Source organism: Dermacentor andersoni, chromosome 5, assembly GCF_023375885.2.
Source record: "Dermacentor andersoni chromosome 5, qqDerAnde1_hic_scaffold, whole genome shotgun sequence".
NCBI lineage: Eukaryota > Metazoa > Arthropoda > Arachnida > Ixodida > Ixodidae > Dermacentor > Dermacentor andersoni.
In genome coordinates, this window is record NC_092818.1 from 194813476 (window position 1) to 194838375 (window position 24900).

Consider the following 24900-nt stretch of genomic DNA (forward strand, 5'->3'; position numbering starts at 1 on the left):
AGAAAGGAAACGAATGAACAAGAAATTTAGCGAACTGGTATTCCAACCAAGGTGCCTAGCGTAGCAGTCGGAGATTTTACCACAACGCTATAACAAAGCGGCTGACTTGCAATAGTTTCTGAACTTGTAATATTAACCACTGACGGAAAACTGTTCAGCTTCCTACCGAATTAGTTTTCTTGATTGTAGTATTTCTAAACTAAATATTGGGCTGTTTACGTACGTTGTACTGTAACCTTTAATCTATAACGTAGGGAATACAAACATACACTGAATTTTTGGTAAGAAAACCGAGCCTTTAGCCAGCGTTGATTACCTTAGAAGCGAGCTACTGAACTATTCTTCATCACGTTTGCGCAGAACCTAATCTGTACAGTATTCAGTACTTTAAACAAATGAAACAGCATCAAAGTACAAGTTTGTACATACGGACACAGCCGAAACTGCCTTTAAGCTGATGTAGACAACGACGTCTTATACGACGCTGTTACCTATGCTACCAATTTTCAGGTTTTCGCTAGTGGTCTGCGTGGTGACATGATTAAAGCAATCTTTTGAATAAGTGTCACGAGATAACTACTTTCAGCGACAAAGTGGACGGTACGACAAAGGTCACTCGCGCGTTTTCGCGAACGAAAAGTGAATGCGACTTGAAGGGTGGTCAGCGGAACGAACTATTTGGAGAAAAGTTGCACTTCTCTGCTTTCGTTAGTGAACGACTATGTTAATTTCTAGATTGCACTTTCGACTTCGGCATCTTCGTGATTACGAAATGGGGCAACTTGCACGGATTTCCACCAATCGCTTAAGTGGGTCGATAGCGGAGCGTAATTGCATCCTTGCTCTTTTAGCGATAAGCGCACTTTGTCATAGTATCGCGTTGAGGGCCACCGAATGGAATGCCTTTTTCGGGCTGTGAGAGCGCTGCGTCAACCTTATGGAAGCAGGTACAGCAGTTGCTACGGCAACGATCAGCGCTGTCTGCACCGAAGGCAGGCTGCACCACGACACACACACAGAATAAGCGCTGGCGTGAGGCAAACATGTGTTCAGCTGTGCGACGTGCTTTTGCCCGACGTATCCTAACGTGAAACGTACTGCAATAAGAACATCGCCGGATCCGTCTAACGCATTCGTAAAGAAAGCTTTAGTAAGACGTAGGATGTACCATTAGTCAAAGCCAAATAGCCTAATCATTCGCATTTCATCGATCATCGGCGAACCTTAGCTATAATAGAGTCGCATGGTTAATCTAATTTGCCAGAAACTGGGTTCATTCCGAATGGTTATAACATATCGCACTGTAATTTGTGCCTCTGGGTTCATGGCGCGTGAGCAAGATCTTGCTTTTCGTTTTTCTTGGGCCAGTTTATCGCGGTTACTCCCTTTACTTTCCGACCGCGCTTCTTGCAAACATTCCACTGAGCGTGTCAGTGAAAGCCGCAATACGATCCAGCTGTTCGACTAAAGGTTGACATGAAAACTGTTTACAGCGCAAACACATGCAACCACAAAGTATAAGGAACAGGACACAAGCGCTGACTGTCAACTAACTTTTATTAACGGAAGACGGGTGCCTTATATAAGGGGAAAGGCAGAAGTGAAGGGGGAAGGGAGTGATACAATCGGGGAAAATGACGATGCGCATCGATGAACGAACGTGCCAGCATTCAACGTGCCAGCATTCAGTGCGTTGAATGCTGGCACGTTCGTTCATCGATGCGCATCGTCATTTTCCCCGATTGTATCACTCCCTTCCCCCTTCACTTCTGCCTTTCCCCTTATATAAGGCACCCGTCTTCCGTTAATAAAAGTTAGTTGACAGTCAGCGCTTGTGTCCTGTTCCTTATACTTTGTGGTTGCATGTGTTTGCGCTGTAAACAGTTTTCATGTCAAGTATGCACCAACTCGCCCAGAAAGAAGTTTTAATGAACGACTAAAGGTGGTTGAACACATGGAAACACGAGAACAAAAGAAGGCACATTGGACTTGCAGGAGCTGTACCTGTGCCTTTTGCTGTCGTTTTTGTGTTTTTGTTCTTTCTGTGGCTTTTTTCTTTTGTTTTGTTGGGACGTTAAATGCCGCCAACCAATGAATTTGAGAAAGAAAAATACAGTCACGAAAGAGAAGGGAAACGCAGTCGAGGACGGCGAAACACTAGGTGTGGTGATGAAATTAAGAAATTCGCAGGCGCAAATTGGAATCGGTTGGCGCAGCACAGGGGTAATTGGAGATCGGATGCAGAGGTCTTCGTCCTGCAGTGGATCTAAATTGGTTGATGATGATGATGACACAAAAATCAAAGGAAATATCATCGCCAATTCAGATATTCTGGCAGATTTAACGGTTGTAAAACTTTTAGTCAAATGATGTGTATAAAAGCCCCAAAGGAGCCGTCTGGACGCTCAACACGAAAGAAGAAGCTTGTAGAGCAGTTGAGGCCCCCATCAGGCTAAGTCCATCAAGCGTTTACCTTGAAATTACGGAGACGTTGATTTGACCATACTTGAAATTGATGTGGCGCTTATTATTTTATTAACGGTGAACAGCTTGCAACGCATCGACGCTGCAGTCACTGGTGCAATCCGCTCCGACATGCAACGTGTCAACCTTTGTAGTTCCTAGAAGGGGGCATGGAAGTGGAGGCGGGGAGTCTATATAGCAATTCTATGTCAGCCACTCTATGTGTCGTCGCCTTATGTTGCTAATGCTGAAGTTCCTGCCGACTGTAAAGTGTCGAGGTGAATTTTCGTTATAATTGTACAGGCGGGACTGACGTTCCGCGAGAACATTGGGCCAAGCAGCACAGCCTCTGTCACCGACGCTTAGAGCGCGGAAACAGTGCCGTCCGCCATGAACAAAAGGTCCCACCGTTTCGAGGTTGAGTGGACGCATCTGTTGATTGCCAAACATTCGCCTCCGTGTAGGGCATGTCCGTCTTTTCATTGACTTTCGTGTCGCCAATGCCACCCTTCCACAATGGCATCCTTGACAAGAGCGGTGAGTGTAACCGTTGAAGACACGTTCGCATTGACTTCGAGCGTCTTTATCACCCTCGTACACGTGCACGCAATATTTAGTCGCGGTTTAAGACAGCTACTAAAATGCATTAAAATAATTAGCAGGAGCGGGCTGTTTACCTGCGTGGCCTTTCTTTCTGCCAGAGACTTCATGCGACTGGTGGACTACTCGCCGGATTTCCTGATGGACCTGGATGGAAACCAGCCCAAGACCGTGTTTGCGCCCACCAACGAGGCACTGAAAGTGATCCCGGCTAGCGTGCTGGACACACTGAAGGCCAACACGTCTGGACTCACACAGGTACGTTTGGCTGAACGCTCCCCCCTCTTCGGCTTATCGAGATATGGGCTCCTGAAGTTAGGCTCGACGGAGCGTGTACCATGGCCATACATAAGACGATTGTTAGTCAGTTGTCAGTGTTCATGTGCCGGGTTTTCGACTAAATGCTGAACGCTCTCCGAAAACAAAAGGCTCTGACCGGTGCAAGTCAGCTACTACACTCAGCAACAGCGACTATTATCAAAATGTTCGTATATATCAACAAAAGACTTAAAGGGACACTAAAGGTTAATATTAAGTCAACGTGGACTGTTGAAATACCATCCGAAAAACCTCGAAACGCCTGTTTCATGCGTAGAAGAGACTTATTTGAAGAGAAAATGCGTTCTGAAGCGTCCGCGTACCTCTAGCGCAATTCAAATCGCCCGCCCTCCGATCGAGGAGTGGTGACGTCATGGTCTCATAGTGACGTTGCGCCGTCGGTGAGTAAAGCGGCGCCCGCAGACGACGCTACGGCTTTTCTGCGCAAAACACAAACGCGCAGCCAGAAACAGAGCCATGACAGAGCCGACAGCATCGCGAAAGCGGAACTATGGCTGCTAGGGGAAGGGAATGCGCGTGACGATAAGCTAATTCTTTATTTTATGACGCCAACTTTGACGCTCGTTGCAATGGACGACCCTGGCAACAACACATTGGCTCGCAATGCTGGGCTCGACTTCAGCGATTTAAGCACTAATGAACGTGACTTGCTGCTGAGGGCTCGCGCTGCCGGCGTCGTTGCGTACTACTACGACGGCAACTGTATGCCATGGCTGTACATATTCGCACATTTGTAGCTTTTCCTTCGTGAAAACGAAAGACCGCACTCACTGCCCCGTCTTCGACCTGCAGTTGTTCTTGTGCTTCGGAGAATGCAGGCAAGACCGACGGAACCGTTCTACGGGAAAGCATTACTTTGAAAGACACTTCACACGACTTCAGTAAGTCGGCGTTGAACTCATAATCCTCTCGACGAAAGTGCAGCGAGCACACTATGCGATTTCTCGGCTATTTTCCAACGCACTGTGGCAGAGGTACGGCACTTAACCACTTCGAACGGAGAGGTTCACTCGTTGGGACACAGTGATAGGTAACGTTGGATTCGCCGCTGCAACTGCCCTTGGCCTAGTTCCGCGGACCGTTCGCGCATCGCACGAGATCACATGGACGTGGCATTCTCGCTGCTTGTTCCAAATGTAAGTTTTGCGAGCCAGCAGAACCAGCGCAGCACGACGCGATAACGAAACAACTGAAACTCCAAAGCGCGCGCGGCGCAGAGTAGAGCGAAAACGAAACCTTTCGACCACTCATACTACTGAAGGGTAACGTCAAAATGTTATTTTTTCTTAGAATCGAACAGAAGTAGACAAGTAGCATTTTCTTACGTCTTATAACCTAATGAAATGATCTTTTTAATACGAGTAGTTGAGTACTAGTGACATAAATTATGATGAGGAGTGCCTTCTTCATCGGGCTAGTACCGGAACGTCGCTAGGGGGGTCTCAAATCGTGTCATGCATTTACCTAAATTTCTCGGTTACTAAAGTTCTGTTCGCGATTATATTGCCGCCTTAGACGTTCTAGAGCATTGCTTTATCACTTTAACTTGACTTCATAGGAACCTTTAGCGTCCCTTTAAAGCAGGCGTAGAGCGAAAGTTTTCTGTTGTATTTCTCAGTCTATCTTTCTTTTTTGCTGTATTCCGTAATCAAGTGTAATACTGCTTGAAAACACTGCGCTGTTCGGATAATAATAAAAAAATGGTACGACCGGGTTAACAACACTCCCAGTGATAACGCCTTGGTTGCGATACTATAGCTTGAACAAACGCGTCTGGAGTTCTCGACGGTGCGTACGATGGCTGACACATCTCCGGCATAGAGATCTGCTTTTTGGACGCGGACGCGTAGATGCTACCTAATGATCTCCCGAGGCATAACATGCTGTTCACCGTGTGTTGTAAACGGAAATGAGAGGGAGTAATGGAAGGTGGAGTACTACTTGAACATATGCAAAACTTGATAAAATACGCGGGCTGGTTTAACCCGTGGATATCATTAGAATTTGATTTTAATGAAGACTCCGTGGAACGAAAAAAGCTGTCCATTCTTTTTTTTTTTTCTTTAGAGCGAATCACATACCCTGAGATGAGAGCTTTCTGCCGTGCAACCATACAATCTGGAGAACGCCCTTTACGAGTGATTCTGCAGCGCCTCGGTCGTGCTGGGTCATTGGCTTGCCTGTGAGATATATATTTATAGTCGAGGTGGGGAAGTCGCAACGCAGAAGATATCACGCACATGCCGAAGCTTCATTGCTTGCATATTTTCTCATCATTCTATTTTCTTTCGTGTCACGATGACATGACAATCTGTGCGTAAGTAATGCGAATAACCGTGCCTTCATGTTTGATGCACATGATCTCTATCAGTCTCTTCTAGCATTTACCGTACGCTGTTCCATACTGGGCTTCTTTCTTGCCTTGATTTTTGCTTGCTTGCATTCCTGTGAGCATCCCTTTTATTTATCCAATTCTCGTTGACGTTGCACATTTCACTCCATGCCAACTGGCATTTTTATGCGCCGTGAACAACTTTTCATTCGTCGGCTCTACACGTATTGTTTTTCGCCAAATCTGACGTTTAGGGATAATTCGGGGCCATCGATTTTTGTGTAATGGAAACGCCGGATGTGCGCTGCGATGCGCGGGTCGACGCGCATGACACGCGCGCTACGTAGTCTTTTTCGCGCTCTCCCTGTGCAGGCACGCGCCTTGACAGCAGTGGGCCTGCGTCATCCCAGAAACCTTCGGTCCCGTGTTCTAGCAAGGCATGTCTTTGGGCTTATTGGTTCGTGATACGCAGTATGGTGAAAGAGCGCAAGAAAGACGCGAACGTGTAGCAGTCTATTGTGCCGAAGAAAAAAAAAAGCGTGTTTTCAACTTAGCTCAACGTAGGAGCCGCACTTTTATATGTTCTCGAGTAAAGGAAACCACCATCGTGCCTCAAGGAGGCATATTTATACATTTTCGCGTATTACCTGGTGAAGTCGATATGTGTGTTTGTGATTATCTGCAGATTACAATTGTTAACTTTGCAGGGTTGTGTTTCGGCGCGCAACTGTGTCTCGCCCTTGCCTTTCTTGTCCGTTCTATTTCTGTTGTGAAAACCGCGAGCTTGTCAGGGTCGCTGTTTGTAGACAGTAAAATAGCAACGTCCTTTTCTCTCGCGTCTTATGGGCCCATTTCTCGCAGCTCCTCCGGTTGCACATGATCAAGAACGAGGCGGTGGCGTCTGACGAGGTGCTGGACGCGGGCCGCGCTGGAATCTTTGAGCGGGAGTCTGCCAGCAGCCGGCGGATGCTCTACATGCGCGTCGTCGAGGGAGAACACGGACGCAGTGAGTTTCGGCGTTCCATACAAAGGGCGTGTTCCAAGCGGACATGGCCGCCCTCTTGAGGACCTCACGAGGTCGTCCTCACCCTCATATGCCATCCCTCACACGGAATGAGGTGAGGGTGAAGTGAGGCTCGCACTCAGAAAGCTTGTGTAGGCAAGAATGAGGGAGGGCGGAAATCGTGATGTGAGGCCGATGATGGGCGACTTCTACAAAGTGAGGTTAAATGAGGAGGGCGCTATTCACGCGACGACGAGGGGTACGGCGAGCACCTTATTGTCGTTTCGATTTTACTGCGTAAGAATTTGAGGGCTACTTCCCTCAGAAATCTGTCCGTTTCTGGTGCGTGTGCAGCGCAAAATCTTTGGTTATAGAATGAACTCGGTGACTTACCGCTGTTTTGCGCTGCGAGTAATATTTGTATTAATGCTCATTCCGCCTGCCATGTAATGGGGAGAATTGACGACGATAGTGGATTTCGCTGCCTGGCCTCTTCGCTCGTTTCGCTGCGTTCTTGCGTTCCGTTACTTCGTCTGCGGTGTACTGACGTGGACGGCCACATATCGCTACTGCCGAGGTTCCGGCCGCCGACGATGCAGATGCTTCTGACACCATAGCGATACGAGCCAGCAAGCGCGAGTCAGCGTCACAAGCGCGTCGTGACACATTACAGTCACATCTTCCATGTGGGCTTAAAATAAGCCACGTAGGGCTTTTATTAGGCTCGCACTCCTCAGCGCTAAAACATAGGGAAGTATTTGTTGTTACTTTTTCCTTAGCTTAATTGTATTAATTAATTATTAATGTCCTATAGATCCGTTAGGCCAGTCATCGACGACGCAAATGCTCAATAAACGAAGTTTAACGTTCAGCATGTTCAGTAAATTGGTCTCTTACATGTCCATGCAGACTCTTCGCCACGGATATTGACAATTCTTGTCTGTTTCGATGAATACGAACCGAGTCGCGATCCGGCGGTAGTTTTAAGACGCAGTGCCACTGTTTTTTTTTTTTTTTAAGTTATAAAGCTGCTTGAAGCGTCAGTGTTGGTACGTTTCGGTCGAAGATATGGTGTTGCAGTCCAGGTTGGCAGACAAAACTAGCTCGTACTTGTAGTAAGGGGTTAAATAGCTTCTACTTTACTATAGTTCGAGAAAGAAGACGTTGCCTGCATTCTTCCACGGGGTGACGCTAGGACAATAGAGTATTTATTCTTATTTTGTCGCCGTTTCTCACCTATAACAAAAATGTTTCAGAAGCCACGTTTCCTAAAGTTGGCTTCAACTTTTCCATTCCTGACATTCCTTATCCGGAAACATCGTCCCTCAGACATTGTCACAAGGATGTCTGCTCAGCCGTCAATGAACTTATGTTTGTTTCAAGGCTTGCTAAATTCTTAGAACATTATGTTACTTTTCACATCATTCAATATTTTTTGTCAAGTGATTCATTTACTTTCAAGGCAGGACTAAATGTTATTTTCTAATTCCATACGAATCTTGGCTAATCTTGGCCATTTTTACAAAGCGTCATTTTTAGAAGGGTGCCGAAAGCGCAGTGCAGGTTGACCGTTACCATTATGCCGCATGGCGTACACTATGGCGCCCCCTGGCAACGAGGCCGACTTGAGAAAAGACAACAACATACCAGCGATAACGCTCTTACGCCAGAAATATGAGGAAACAAAGGGTATAAGTGACGCGAAGAACGGGAAGAAAGCTTGAAAAAAAGCAAGAAAGCCGCAGATCCTTGTGCGAGTATATCACAAGGATTTACATCTATATTTATCATTCCAGTGTTCTATCCAGTCGCAATGATTAATTACACGGGGCAACAGTTGTTGCCTACTCGACTTTTTTTTCTTTTCGCTAAAATTGCATTTAAGGTACGCGGAAGGTATGCCAACCTGAAAACTGACGACGTTTAGCAACTCGCAAGGACGTTGGGCTTGCTGAATCGGCCGCTTTGGGCGCGCACTTTCGAGAGTCGACCAGCGTTGCAGCAACGTTGGCGCGCAGCTCGGCGCTCAATAGCGCGGGCGTGACGACTCCGAGAGCAGATCATTGTGGAAGCAGCGATCATCACCCGAGGTGCGGCACGGCCCACCGGTCGCGTGACGCGCCTGCACGAACGTGCGGCCGCACGCGCTGCGTGCGCCTGGAACACCGGAGGTTCCTCTCCGCATCGAGCAGCGACGCGAAAAACGCGTTTATCGACGGCGCCTTTGTCAGGATGACGAAACCCATCGCTGCCGGCAAGCGCTCCCGCCGGGGTGTATACGAAAAGGGCGGCGCGCCCGGTCTCTGGAGCCGCGCCGTGTTTGTGGCGCCAGGCGCCGACTCCGTCGCTCTTCGAAGGCCAAATGTTGCACTACAACATAAGTAGAATAAAATAAAGTGAAGCGATGAGCCGAAGTGATATCACTTTGCGAGAAAGCACAACATCCGAGGCCACTTACTCTGTAGCTGTGCTGCCCTCTGAGGCCGTTAACGGCCCAAAAACTGACGGCTTGTCACGTATGGCGGGCCAACATCGACCCCACACTTCGCAGTCTTTTGAACAGCAGCTCCACGAGCTCTCTATCGCTTTTCTTTAATAGTGGTGACCCGAATATACGTGACCTCCTCGTGTGGTACTCTGTGCAGGCTAAAGATTTCTCGAGAGTTAGTCATCAGGCAGTTTCGTAACAGGAGACCCTCTAGCGCCCGCGTGCAGAGAAATGAAGTGTAGTCGTGGTTTTTGTCCAACACGCGCCAACATTTTCCGTTTGCGTTTGGGTATGACGCACATGTAAAGGTTGAGAAATGCCATGTGTATTTCAAGCTGATAGCGTATTATAACGGTAGCGTTGGTTCTGGAGTGGTCAATGTTAGGACAAGAACGTTGTCAAATTTGTTTAGGTTGCTACCGTTTGAGAAGACTTGTTATTTTTAACGATTTGCCTTAAAGCCTGACATATTGCACTCAGCGAGCACTTATCCACTCAGTGCTGCCAATTTCGGGAAATTTGCCTATATGTAGCGATTTTAAGCCTTGTTTAGTGAAAAGATAACTCGTTCAATTCTAGGGAAATTTCATGCTGAGACATTGAAACGGAGAAACTGCTGGCGTGACGGCCGCATTTTGATTTCAGTCGCCGCAAATTACCTTCGCATTAGCAGATGAGCTACAGCTTTTGATCGTACAGCAATACAGTGAACGCACCTCGCCAAGTAAAGGAGAGGCTGTGGATGCGCTGAGCCCATTAACGAAGTACTGCAACTGCAAATTTCCCGTTCGTATCTCTACCTGGGCTGTCGATGTCTGTAATCTCTGAATGAAATATTTATCAGTAACCGGCGAAACAAATGTATCCTGCAGCACCAAACAAACCAGCGCAGGTAAATCTGGGCGTAAGAGGACACATATACCTATAGCGCCGAGCACTACAATACTAAACAGTCAACTATGCATACGTACACTAAAATTTACTGTATACCGCCCATAGGCACAGCAACCTTGGGGAGAGTCCCAGTGGCCATGTGTGTGGATGAGCTTTGCTTTGGAAGAAAGAGATAACTTAGCCGCGTATCTTCGTGCTTCATTACAAATGACGCGTAAACGCGCGGGACTATTGTGGTGCTACGTCAGTACACGGCGTTACAAAAAATTTGCGCGAAAGTTCATTAGGCCCGCTGGCAGTGAAGTCGTCGATGCGATGTTCGAACCCGCGAAGTAAGCGAGCGCCGGGGAGGAAAGCGCCTGGAGGTGGAGAAGAGAATCGCACGCCGGGAAAACTACGGAGGAGCGCTCTGAGAATGGATGGATGTATGCATGCTATGAGCGTCCCCTTTGAAGCGAGGTGGTGGGTTGCGTCATCAGGCTGTTATTATTTTGCCTAATGTCCTACCTCTATTTAAAAAGAAAGAAGAAATGAAAATACAGAAAAGTTCACAGCATCAAGCTTTCTTAACCACTATTGGGAACTTCGTTCTCGTACGCCTCAGTTGTTTGTGATCTCCTAAGTTTCTACCACCAAGCTTCCAATCGCCTCTTACTAAATTTTATAGCGGATATGTTTACTTTTTCCCTGCTATCGCTGAACCCAAAGGCTTCAAGGTGGCCAGAGGAGCCTAAATTAACCGCTGGGCAGATATCTTCACATTCTTATAAGACATATGATGCATCGTTTCCCTAGCTTTACCGCAGCAAGCACATGCTTTTTCTTCCTTCCTATCTATCGCTTTATAGGGGCGTGTTCTAAGGCATCCTGATCTCGCTCCGAAAAGTAATGAGCTTCCCCTTGAGTTATCATCAATTATTTTATTCCTGATTTCGTTTATTCCTCTTAAGTAGTTAATCATGACAGGTCTCTTTTCCATTGCCGTTTGCTCTCTGATCCAAACCGCTCTCTTTCTGTCTCTCAAGGTTATGCCTTGCATTCTTCGTTCCATCGCTCTCTGCGCGGTCCTTAACTTGTTCTCAAGCTTCTCTGTCAGTCTCCAAGTCTCTGCCCCATATGTTAGCACCAGTAAACTGTACTGATAGTACACCTTTTTTTTTTTTTAATGATAACGGTAAGCTTCCAGTCAGGAGCTGACAATGTCTGCGGTATGCGATCCAACCCATTTTTATTCTTCTATGAATTTCCTTCTCATGATCAGGGTTCCATGTGATTAATTGACCTAGGTAAACGTACTCCTTCACAGACTCTGGAGGCTAACTTGCGATCCTGAACTCTAGTTCCGTTGCCCGGTTATTCATCATTATCTTTGTCTTCTGCATATTAATGTTCGACCCCACTCTTGCACTCCTTCTGTTAAGGTCCTCAATCATTTGTTGTAACGTATCCCCAGTGTTGCGGAACAGGACTTTGTCATCTGCAAATCGAAGGTTGCTGAGATATTTGCCGTTGATCCTTACTCCTAAGCCTGCTCAGTTTAATAGCTTGAATACTTCTTCCAAGCGCGCAGTGAATAGCATTGGAGAGATTTTGCCTCCTTGTCTGGCCCTATTCTTTATAGGTATCTCCCTACTTTTCTTGTGGAGAATTAAGGTAGCTGTGGAATCTCTGTAGATATTTTCAAGGATATTTACGTAAGTGTCATGTACTCCTTGATTATGTAATGCCTCTATGACTACTGGTATCTCTACTGAATCAAATGCCTTGTCGCAATCTATGAAAGCCATATAGAGAGGCTGGTTGTTCTATGTGGATTTCTCGATTACCTGATTATGGCATGGATGTGATCCATTGTAGAGTTTCGCTTCCTGAAACCTACCTGTTCCCTTGGTTGACTAAAGTCTAGTGTTGCTCTTATTCTGTTGGATATTCTATTGGTGAATATTTTATATAATACTGGGAGTAAGCTTATGGGCCAATAATTATTCAATTATTTAATGTCTCCATTTTTGTGGATTAGTACAATCTTTACATTCTTCCGATTTTCTGGGACGCTTGCAATCGAGAGACACTTCGTATAGAGAGCCGCCAGTTTCCCAAGCATTATGTTTCCTCCATCTTTGATTAAATCGGCTGTTGTTCCATCTTCTCCTGCCGCTTTTCCCCGTTTCATGTCTTGCAAGGCCCTTCTGACCTCATCGCTAGTTATAGGACGGCTTTCTGTATCCTGTTCATTACTGTTTCGAATGGAGTTCTCCTGAGTCCTATGGGTACTGTACAGGTCAGTATAGAATTCTTTCACTTCTTTTACTATATCTTCGAGATTGCTGATGATGCAACCCTGCTTATATTTCAGTACATATATCTTGGTTTGTCCTATGGCAAGTTTCTTTCTCACTGATTCAGGCTGCGTCCACTTTTTACGGCTTCTTCAGTCTTTCTCACGTTATAGTTTTGAATATCACTTATTTTCGCCTTGTTGATCAGTTTTGAAAGTTACGCAAATTCTATCTTATCTAGGTATACTTTGTGGCGCAAAATACATTTCCTGAACAGGGACAGAAGAAAGGGAGACAGTGAAGCGTTGTGTTGTGAAGTGTTGGCGCTTCACTGTCTCCCTTTCTTCTGTCCCTGTTCAAGAAATGTATTTTGCGCCACAAAGTATACCTAGGAAATCTAAGCTCCAACTTGCCCAAGAAGAAGTCCTTTTGGAACTATCTTATCTCTTGAGTTGGACACTTTCATTCAGTGTTGCTTCTTTATTAGGTCCTTTGTTACTTGTGAGAGCTTGCCTACTGGTTGCCTTGGTGCCTAGCCTCCCACTTCAATTGCTGCCTCTGAAGTCAGCCCAGTTACGGTTTCATTCATTAGCTCTATGTCATCATCGTCTCTCTGTTCTAAGGATGCATATTTGTTTGCAAACACCATCCTAAATTTGTCCGCTTTTACGCTTACTGCCTCTAGGTTGACCTGTTTCTTCTTGACCAATTTTACTCTTTCTCTGTTCAAATTGAGGTGAATCCTAGCCCTCACTAACCTATGATCACTGCACTTTACCCTACCTATCACTTCTACATCCTGCACTATGCTGGTATCGGCAGAAAGTATGAAATCAATTTCATTTCTTGTTTCACCATTAGGGTTTTTCCAGATCTACTTTCTGTTGCTATGCTTCCTTAAAAAGGTGTTCATTATTCTCAGGTTATTCCTTTCTGCGAATTCTACCACCATCTCTCCTCTAGCGTTTCTAGAATCGACGCCATACTTACCAATTGCCTGTTCACCCGCCTGCTTTTCCCCCACTTTTGCATTGAACTCACTCATTACTACAGTATACTGAGTTTGCATTTTTCTCATCGCTAATTTAACATCTTTATAAAACTGATCTACTTCCTCATCATCGTGATTGGATCTTGGAGCGTAAGCTTGTACTACCTTTAATCTATACCTCTTATTAAGTTTGATTACGACTACTTCTACCCTCTCATTAATGCTGTAGAATTCGTCAATGTTGTCCGTTATGTCCTTATGGATTTGGAATCCTACCCCGTATTGCTTCTTATCACGGGAGACCTTTATAGCAGAAGACATGGCCGTTACTCAGCAATGTATGAGCCTCGCCAGTCCTTCTAATCTCACTAACGCCGATAATATCCCAAACAATGTCTGATTGTGTGCGAATTCAATGGTAATTCAATGTTCCAAGGGACTGGCGCCGCCTGCAAACGAACACATATCCACACTTGTCTCGTCTACACGCAATCTCCCCAGACAGATATACGTGCCGGACATGTCCCTGGTGTAGCAACGACACAGCGACACTCGCGCACATAACACACGAATGCATCGACCGTCCGGGTGACGCAATTTCGCCACGAGTCACAACACACACACTCACTACGTGGTCTTGGGAGGCGAGATTCTTCGAACTGGTCCTGGGAAGCCAACTGGCGACCCTCGACCAGGCCCGGCGAGCTGCGATCGCCAGTGGAGCCCTGTCAGAGGTAACCACCCGGGAATGAACCACGCAATGACTTCTGTAATAATAATGTTCCTGCTCCTACTCGTCCTCCTCCTCCTAAAAGAGCCCTGCTAAGCTAGCCTAACTTGACAGAGTTCGGCGATTAAAGGTTGACAGGGTCAGTTTCCATTGGCCTGTCCGGACCCAGACATTCGTAGCGCCCTCTGCTGCGTTACAGGTCTGGCCGCCGCCTTGGTCAGGTGCTCCGCAGCTGCTGGGGAGACTGAGGGCCGTGGATTAGTTGTAGGAATTATGAGGGAGGTAGTGACCGAATACTTCACCACGGAGGCCAATTCCTGTTCTGGCGAGTCTTTGTTCGAGCTTTGTGGGCCTTCCTAATTTGTGTTTACCTGGATTAGTAAAGCCCCACTCGCTCCCGGCATCTTTTGCCGGTGTGAGGCGTCACTCCAACCATGCAGATGTTATATGCAGTCATACTACATATAACTTAATATTTGCGTCATAGACTTGTTTACTCCATATATTAATTGCTGTTTTCATTTCTTTTGTCAATCCCACCAATAAAAGATTGAATAAACATTGAAAGTTCACTCTATTCCTCTATCTCGTAGTCATATGTGCCTATTTTCCAGACGATGATCAAAACGTGAACGAGATGAAAGCCAGAGCCGACGTTTCGTCAAGTCCACTTGTCGGAACGATGGCTCCTGCTTTCATCTTGTTCACGTTTTTATCATCGTCTTTAATTTCGATTTCCGGTATTCCCTCTGTTTTCTCTACATTCCAGAAGGCATTCTTTGTTTAATTTTGCTGAGTATTGTTTTAGTGAAAAATCTGCAACCATATAATTTTTACACATTTCCAATTCCATGAAAAACATCAACAGCGGCATACCGTAGATACTCGTGCAAGGGCTGCAAATTTTTTCTAGAATCTTGGATGGGTGCGCCACTTAGACTAATCAGGCCAATGACGGCCCGTTAAAGGTCAACTCCGGCATTTTTTAACCATATTAGAACACTGTCATTTCCAAATGGCATTGACAATCCTGCCACTGTTCCGGGTGGTTCAATTTGCTTAGAATTTCATCAATAATTTTAAATAACCCATAAACAAGATACCGAAACCGAAACGGGTAGCGGCTTCGTGTGAGGTCATGATCAGTCGATCATGTGAGATCCTACACAACCATAATGTAAACACGCAGAACGCGTGCTAAACACGAAGTACACGTGGTTCTAACGCCAAAGAAGGGAAGCTGATGATGTCTCCTGACGACATAGGGAGCTTTTATAGATTTTCCGAACTATACAGCGGCGATTTCAGCGACGATTTCAGCCACAGTGGGGTGTAGTCTCTGACGTCACGAACACAGAGTGGCCAGTAAAAAAACATGAGTCGGGAACGCAACTAATCTTTAAGATTCATTTTCAGGAAAACTAAATTACTTGCAGCCATATTGTTTAGCCCAGATAGAGTGTAAAAGAGAACGTATATTCAAAATTTTATTAGGATCAGTGGACATTGATAAATCGCCTGAGCTGCCCTTTAAAGGCCCGTACTGATTCCGCAAGTGTAGCAGAGGGTAAGAGAGGCGTAAATGACATAATGCTGCAGTAAACGACCTCAGATGCCGGCCCATCGTTCCTGACCCAAATAGGGCTCCCTTCACTAGAGGCGAAATGCCACCGATCTGACTGGAAACACTGCCAACACGGCCTAGACGACGCGCTACACAAAGAAATAATAGCGCGGCGGCGTCTGCATGAGCGGCGTCGACGGAAAAGCAGCTAACGTCATCTAGCGACAACGGAACCAGCTTCGCTTTCCGGCGGAATGTTTTGAATATCTTTACAAAAATTTGCCCTCCAAAGTGGGGGTGCGGCCCTTGCATGAATATATACGGCCCGCAATCAAATCAGTATGCATAAAGTATTGTCCCTAGTATTTTTAATGTGTTCACCACAATATTTTACATCGATGCGGCTGACATCGATGTCCATGAATGTGAACATTGATGTGACTTGCCGTCTTGTGTCTTGATTTTGTCCTATTTAAAGGAGTGAGTGAGCGAGAAAGCAATCAAGAGGGAAATGCAGGAGGGGTAATGTTTCCACTATACCTTGCCTACAAATCAGCGATCCCTTAAGATCTTGGAAAGGTCAGTGAGAGTGAAGCAGCGCTGTACCGTGAACGCGTAGCCGGAGTTGCCGTTAACTGCAACACTGCCTTTGTGACAGTAGTACTTAGTAATGTTAACTTGTATCTACGCGGTGTCTCTATCTCTGTACTTGCTTCTTATCGTTCCGCCTCCACTCCCTTGTCTCCCATGACCAGCCGTTGTTGCTCAGTGGCTATGGTGTTAGGCTGCTGAGCACGAGGTCACGGGATCGAATCCCGGCCACGGCGGCCGAATTTCGATGGGAGCGAAATGCGAAAACACCCGTGTACTTAGATTTAGGTGCACGTTAAAGAACCCCAGGTGGTTGAAATTTCTGGAGTCCTCCGCTACGGCGTGCCTCATAAATAGAAAGTGGTTTTGGCACGTAAAACCCCATAATTTAGTTAAATTTTTTGTCTCCCCTGAAGCCCGACATTTTGCTCTGTTGGCCTCTTTACGTTATTCATTTTGTCTCCCTCCCTTTCTGTAGCTTGAACTTGCGTCACACGCAAATATAACTGCTGCTTGTTACATACGCTCACTCCACCGGTGATACTTTTGCAGCTCTAACCGTGGAAGGTGGCGGCGTGAATGCCACTGCCGTCCAAGCGGACATCGGAGCCACCAACGGCGTGATCCACATCATTGATCGCGTGCTTGGAATGCCTTCGCACACCATCTACGAGAAGATTAGCAGTGACCCCGCGCTTAAGTGAGTATACCGTGACCACGGGTTCTGGAGGCGATGGTAAAAAGATCGAAGCGAAAACAAATTATAGTAAATAAAAAATAAATAAATCCTGCTTGAAAATCTTTGAAATTGTAGTAGAGAGTTCTAGCCTGTTTGCAAATGTATTGCGGTCTGCTACGAAATACCGGAATACCGAATACTTGGGGTGCTTTCCTAAACCGACATGCGCTAAGGAATGTTTCTGTTTTCTTTATTTTCTTTTTGCCCGTGTCGCGTGACCGTTCTTGTCGAGTCACAAAAAAAGCCACTTTGCATTAATGACTATGTTGCTGGCCACGCCTTTACGCCACGAGCTAAATAAGCACGTAGTCCGTCATTGCAATTATAACCCAGAGCACTCCGGTTGAGCTCAGCATCGCAAGATGGCCCCACAGGCACTTCGGCTGACATCCTCGTCTCCGGCAGTGCGGTGTTCCAAAAAGCGTAATTGGTATATGCACAGGCCAAAACTCTATAAATTGTCACAAAACACTTTCTTTCATATCATGATAATGTTGTGGTTCTCGTCACATCACTGAAGCTTAGCAGCAGTGGTCTTGGTCAGTGAATGTTTGGGATGCAGTCCACCTGGAAAAGCTCAACGTTGTCAAGGAATATGTATTTATTCCATGACCTTTCTGTCACTGAATATGTCACGTGTCCACCTTAGGGTAGACAGTTACTGTATCAGCGGCTCCGGGGATCTGCGTTCGCATTCTCTCATACGTTGGCGTACTCTCGACAGCCTCAAATTTGACAGCAAGGGTACCCGAAGGCTTTCATTGAGCCAAAAGTACTAAGCGAGAATGTGGCGCTAAATGAGCGACGATGGGCGGGGTCTAATAATATTTTGTTACATAAGAATTCTAGCGGTAGAGCTTTCTGTGAAAATGGGTCCAGGTTCTGACCAATCCTGTTCTTGCAAATTTTACTCATGGGCGGTTTCGGATTGGTCAAGACTGTTGCGCGTTGGTCGGTGTGGGGTGCTTGATTTAATCAATTTCGTGTGGAAATATTCGCGTGATGAAAGGCACAGAGGGATGTCGCGACAATTAATCAACCGGCTCTTTGATTTTTCCGCAGGGACACGAGGCGTTTCGCCCAACACAAGGGCTGGATTGAACGGCTGAAGAACACCGACAAGCGGTACACATTCTTTGCGCCGAGTGACAACGCCTGGCACGACATCAAGCTAGAGTTCCCGTCTGAGTACAAACAGCTATCTATGGATCAGTTCGGGTACCATGCGGAGAAAGTGAGTGTTTTTTTATGTGCCATCACAGTAGCCATAAAACCGATTCCCCACATTAGAACACGATATTTTATTCAGCTTTTATCACGTCTATATATTGTTATATTAGTAGCATCGCGATGTTTCGAAAGCTAACTTAGCAGTATATATGTCCGAATTTTCCGTGTATATAACATTGAAAGTAACCATGTTAATTACTTAAGGGTATGTATAAAACAACGAATAATATCTTGAGTGTTGTACGGAAGTAATTAAATAGGTAGAATCGAGGGCGTGGTTCAGGTGATTGTACTGAATAAAAACACAGCACTAACCAATGTAAAAGGTTGATTAGCAAGGCATCATTTCGTCCTTTTGAATAAATTTTACGTAGACTGGCGATGTGCTTTTACTTAACAGAATAGAATATATGGTAGCACATGTTCGAGGATGTTGTTTCGCAACATGAAGGCTGTTAAACGAAACAGGACCCATTAACAACAGCGTTCCAGTGATTCTAATGCATGTTAGGAAAACTAAAATTTTCAAGAACAGTCTTCAGATCAGGTAGGCTGCATTATGACCATGTTCTCCTTATTTCTTTTTCTGCCAGATTCTTGAGCGTCACCTAATAGTAGGAAGAGAAATACCTCAAATGGAACTGGAGAACTTAAAGTCCATTGAGACAGCCAGAGGCAAGATGGACGTCCGAAATGTTAACGGTGAGCACAGTGATTGTGTGTGGCTAGTCTAGAAATTATAATGCGACAACTCGTGGAATTTGTAAGACCTCGAGTTACTTAGTAATTAACCATCGTGCTTCAGATGAGGCCACGGTACCTCATATTAGCCGCCTTTACATGAAAGCGACAGAAACAAATCATACCGCATAAATTGCGCCAAACAAGGGTTTATTGTGAAATTGAAAGTGTGCATTTCAGCGGCGAATGTAAACATAAGTGGTGCTTGCATTTCTTTTTCTTCTGCTTTTTTTTATAATTAGGAACCATTACGGCTATCTTCTTTAAAGACCTGCCGGGTCATTTCACGCCAAAAGTCACAAACGCGTAGTGTACCGTCTGAGATTTTATTCTAAACGTTGTAGTCTAGCTCATGGCGCGTAATGGTGACATGCTGGTCTGGAACGTTATTATACCCAGTATGTATTTATCGCATACAGTTACGTATGGCATAAATTGGAGCAAACATTCGCAGCTACGCTCGAGTAATTTCCTTTCGAGAAGAAAACTTTCAATGTTTCAGGCCGCATCAACATGTCGACCTTGCTTGCTCCATGTCTTCATTTTTGGAGGTTGCGCTCCTCGGTGGTGGTGGAGCGGAGAGACACGGCCGCTGTCTTCTTCTTCTTCTTTCCCTATCGCTTCTTATCGCTGGCTTCGTTTCAGCTCTGTGCTGGTTTATAGATCAGGGCGTGGTATCATGTCATTCATGGCGGATCAACCAACCATAGCCACCCAGACACATATTCTTTTCTTGCAGCAACTGCACCAGCTCAGTGTCAAAAGTAAGTCTGGCGCTTTTAGTGCAGCACCAATTGTGGTAAGCATTCGCAGACACGCGGCGCAATTTCCTCTCAACTGGAATATTTGATTCATTGTGAAGGTGGCGCTCCCCGCTGGTGGTCAGTCTTCGGGATAAGTAAGAGACACTTAGATAATTGGTGACTATAAAATCGTAGTCATTGCAAACGTAGGTTACGGTGCAGTATAGTGGTAGACGTTTTAAATGCGAAAGTTAAAATGAAATCAGATAGGCACAACGCTAGATGACAATAGATGTAGTCAAACCTGATTAAATGAAGCAGGCTAAGTGACCATTTGTCGCCGCCTCGTTTCAAAGGAGATGCCAATAAGCATCATCATCATCATCATTCACGTTAGGAGACAGTTATTATTGCGATAGCAATTATATGGACACTCCAGGCGCATCTTTGCCGTCGGCGTCGTCGTGATGTTCCGCATAAACTCGAAGGGCTATAACACCGTCGCCGCTCGCCGTATGCTGTATGTGTGTGCGAGGGAAAGCCTACGAGGGGAGCCGGCGATCGCGACTCATCTTGCGCGCTCAAGGGAGGAAAGCGGGGAGGAAGCGTGCCGTCTTCCGTCGCGTGCGAGGCACCGAGCGGACGGGACGGAGGAAGGGAGCGACGTTGTACTCTGGCAGCAACTGCGTATTGCCTGGCGGCGCGCGGTCGTGCAGTATATTGAAAGCGATCTGCGTTGGGGGTCAGAGTCTAGGTGCGTCGACGGCTCATACGTTCGTGCGTGCTGTGTTCTCGCCCCTCGGTTTGCGTTGAAGCGCTCGCTGCTGCGGCCGCGCTTCCTCACGCCAGTGTTTTGATAGTGAGTGTCCGGGGTCATCGAGTGTGATGTGTTCACGTTTGCCTGTTCGCGGTGATACCATGATTGTTAATTTAGATAATAAGCGAGTGTTTACAAACCTATACGGACGATAAAACTACTATTGTTACTTGATATAGCTGCCTACTAATTTGCTATCTCAATCAATTGTTCGCCTTTCAGACGAAAGTGCGACTGTTTTATTTCTTCCTTCTCTTTCCTATCCTGCCTTTCAAATTTTATCGATGGCGTAAATTAAGTTATTTTACCTTGACGCTGTTTTATAGATAAGCTGCAGAGAGTTCCGTCAGCCAATCATGACTGCTGGGCGAGTATTCTGTGTTGGAAGATCAGCGGAGTAGCTGAGATGAAAAAGCTTATCTTGAAAGAGTCATTGTACTGCGATAAACCGACAATAAAGAAAAAGAAAATGGAGTGCCTGAGAAACAAAGTCTCTGAGTGCCACTGTGTGGAAATGGAGTTCAAATCCACAATGTGTACTGTAAATCTTTTTCGCTGCTCCTTTCCCTATTTCTTTATACAGTTCGCGCAAAACACTTTGTTGGTCCCGCAACGTACACCTGCGACGTGCACCTTTTGTGACCCTTTTCATTGCGCTTTCTCTCCTTTCTGTGATCATTGCTTCTTACTCGAATCTGTGCTGCTTAAGCTGTGTGTTTTCCAGCCGCCTGGCCTGTTTGTTCAAGATGCACATTACCCTACACCCTCGTGTTGGATTTGTTTTTAAATAAAGTGCTGGCGGCTCAAAGGAGGTGCAGGCAAGGGGGGTGGTGGGTGGGGGGATACTAAAATACTAGAAGCTGGCGCTTTCTTAGGCATCGTTTGATTGCCGTTTCGCCCACATCATTGACAATTGTGCATTCTGTTTCGTGTTGTCTAGACGACCTGTCTGCCCACTTATTCCACCAAAGTGCCACCCCCACCCCGCCCCCCGAAATATGCTAATGCGCGTGTTCCTTTCCGTGATACAGGCAAAATCCACCTGCTGTGGGAAGGCCGCGAGGCGGTCGTCGTGCGCCCCGACGTACAGGCCACGAACGGAGTCATCCACGTGATCAGCAAGGTGATGATGCTGCGCAGGGACATGACTTCGGCGGCCGCCGCGCCGGCAACAGCGCTCGCCGCCGTGTTGCTGGGGCTGGCCGCAGGGCTCGTACTCCGGACGCCGCGCGCCTGAGCCCCGCGGCCGCCGCCACTCATCCGCATTCGCCCCGACCCACTTCCTTGTTTCGAAAAACAAAGCCGACTCCATTCTGTTTCTGCCTCGGGTGGCGCACGGCGACTGCGCATTCCAGTAGAACACGTTGCTGGACAGATAGCTCTCAACGGTAGAGCAAGTTGCCCTACGCACTTGCTGTACGAAACGACGTCGTACTTTATCTAGCACGTCGCTGTGCAAGTCGCCGTGTCGACCCCTGGCCAGGGGTAAACCTCATTTTTGACTCGTTCTCTTTCGAGCACCTGTGTGAGTGTGCGTGTTCGGATGCTTAGTGTGGCGCACAAAGGAAAAAAAGATAACTGGCAGCTCTTCATTCAAGTATGGGCGACGTTAAGTTCTTATCAGCTTGAAAAAAAGAAAAAAAAGTGCTTCTTGTCGAAATGGTGCGCCGCGCTGTCTGTTCGCTCCGGCCCGTTTTAGTGTCATTAACGTTGACTTCGATGTTCGATCACCCCTCTTCACTTTTCTCGTCAAGCAGTCTTCATAAGGCCCACTCCTGGAGAGCGGGATTCTCGAGTGCTCAGCGGTCACAACGTGTCCCGGCTTTATACGCAGCGCAAGGAAGGGACGAGACAAGCCAATAATGCAACACATTCCGTGCCCCACTTCTTCCAACAACCGGGCGCAAACGAGGCGCGCTCTTTCGTGCTTGCTATTGGAGTGGTGAGATGCTCGAGTCGACTGCGTCACGTACCCACACCACCTCCGGTGAAGCGCCAGGTAGCGGAGCTCGACACGGCCAACCCCCACCCGGAGCGCGCGAGCTGCCACAAGTGATGCGCCTTTGCTTTGCTGCCGCGGACACGCGCTTCTCCCATTGTTTCACTGGCGTTGGTGGTATTTTGTTGTAAGAGGTTTTTAGGTCAGCATCTCCATCACAGATATTATTACCCTGTACATAACGCACATTTTACGGGGTCTCCTAGAAATGCTTTACGAAATGGCGAATCTTTCAATTCTGTGCTGTTGCTCGGGCTTTATAAGCACCTATTTTTGTTTTCAGCAGCATAGCTAAAGCTCACTTATTCTAGCCGACTCGAGTCAATTGTTTTATTTTCGCGCAGTTATAGATAGGAGATAATTAATTTTGGTTCCTCTGCGAATGACTCTGAAGTGAACTGTACTGGCAGTGTGAACACTGTATAGTCTATGTGTGACGTGCGTCATGAAGTTCGTGTGAAGCTTCCATTTAAAGAGAGCTGAGCCAATGCTCTAGATGTGATGTCTAGCGCGAATAACCGAATTGCTTCTGCCAACTTTATTCTGATTGGAAAGCGTTGCGTCGGAGCTGTTTAGAAAAAATTTTGACAAAGCAGGAGAGAATGCGGGAGAGATTGGCCACTTCAGTCGTGGAATTTCAAGTCACAGCGTTCATCAACAGTCAATTTGAACAAAATGTATTTTAACAGTTTTTGAATATGCGCTCAGAAGAAGTCATATAATTCGAAGAAACCTATTGCTGCGTTCCACATTTAGTCTGAAATCTTTTCATCCGCTAAGCTTTGTCTTTTGGAAATACCACAGAGATTAAAACATGTTGCGTCTCTCTCGTGATCCCTTAAACATCTTGTACATAGGGATATACATTATAAGCTTATCTCTTGTTCGCGCAACCCGCAGAGATATTTTCGTGGCTACCATCCTTTGTGGAAAAAAAAAAAGTTGGTGTACAGTAGTGTCACTTAATGTTAAACACTTTTCTTTCTGCTCAATTAAAATTCCCTTACAAGTATAGCATATTATATGTACACATAATGCAGACACTCTCTCATATGCATAACTATCTGTATGGAATACTCCACTGTTCTCCCATGTTTCTCTCGAGCTTCAAGTATTTGTGTGGCTTTGTTCGTTTTTCGTGTCTCTTTCGGGGGCGCACCTCGCTCAGCGCCTCGTCGACGGCGTTTGCGCGGAAGCCTTCCCCGGGTTTGTGCGGTGTCCCGGGGGAAAGGCGCCGCCCGGTCGCACCTTCATCGGACGTGTTCGCCTTCCTGTGCGAGGCGATAGCTTTTTTTGTTCCGTGTCCTGGTAGAACCAAAGAATAAAAGGGAACTATGCTTCAACTAAGAATACTATTTTTCTGTCTGGGGTCGCTGCCGGTGCGAATCAGTCACTCGGGAAGCGCGACGTAGCATTCCAAATCAGACACTCGCCTGCGTAACCGAGCTGGCTGGGTCGTGCGCGCTTCTTGCTTGGTTGATTCGCGAGACAGAGGCCTCGGTGTGATACGGGCGCTAAAATGCGACGCATTGGGCCTGGAAGAAGATTTCACGTAAGCAGCGCTAGCTCACCACGAGTGTCCGATTGCCTCGAGGTCACAAGGACACCGGCTCTACGCGGCGGGGGAGCACGGCCCCGGGGGAAACCTTGGCGGCCGAGTCACGAAAACGGCAAGATTCCTGCGATCAGGTCAAGCAGAGAGGGTCTTTATTTTTTTATACACGTTGTTGTTGGTTTGTTACGATAGTTGCTGCTATTTATATAGACGCATAGTATTTCATTTCGCTTTTGGTTGGCCGAGCGCCGTCTGCTGGTTGTCGAAATCCCCCTTGGGCTTCTCATAAATCTGGCCCCGTGGCCACGCAAACGATCAGGGTGCGCGCAACACGCCTCTGGTTATTTACACGAGAACAACACTGCCATATTTTGAACGCATGTCGAACTAAGTGTGTCAAGGTGTGGGTCCATCTAATTTAATTGTACATCCCCAGCATACACACAGAACGCAAGTTCTCCATGATTACCATTGTGCGATAATGTTGCGGAGAAAAATGTTTTTTGTGCAAAGTATGAGTGTAAACTGAAAGATTAAATAAAATAGTGCTTCAAATGTTGACCAGCCACTCGCTTCCGCGTGACGCCTTCCTTTTTCTGTTCGTGTAACACCACGGGCATCGCATGTTCATAGATGCACTGCATCACTTTTCCCTACACTTCAGTCAACTACGCCGTCCTACAAAAAAATAAAAGGTTATATTGTTCCGATCAGGGCTTAGATTATGCGGCGAGATTCACAAAAGATTGAGCATCGAAAGTGGCCGCTCCGGAAAGAGATTTGAAAAGTTGTGGCAGTACGT

The 24900-nt window shown here is 46.5% G+C and overlaps 1 protein-coding gene across 1 annotated transcript in view; it reads left to right on the top strand.

Annotated features, from left to right (window-relative positions):
* Nucleotides 1-24657, top strand: part of Fas1 (fasciclin 1 Fas1 domain-containing) — a 69803-nt gene extending 45146 nt beyond the window's left edge. Inside the window, exons 8-13 of the mRNA XM_050179533.3 lie at nt 3165-3321; nt 6596-6740; nt 16827-16974; nt 18076-18247; nt 18837-18945; nt 21576-24657. Of these exons, the coding sequence (XP_050035490.1) occupies nt 3165-3321; nt 6596-6740; nt 16827-16974; nt 18076-18247; nt 18837-18945; nt 21576-21781 (937 nt within the window). The 3' untranslated portion in view covers nt 21782-24657. The remainder of the gene's footprint in view (nt 1-3164; nt 3322-6595; nt 6741-16826; nt 16975-18075; nt 18248-18836; nt 18946-21575) is intronic.
* Nucleotides 24658-24900: the final 243 nt, after the last annotated feature.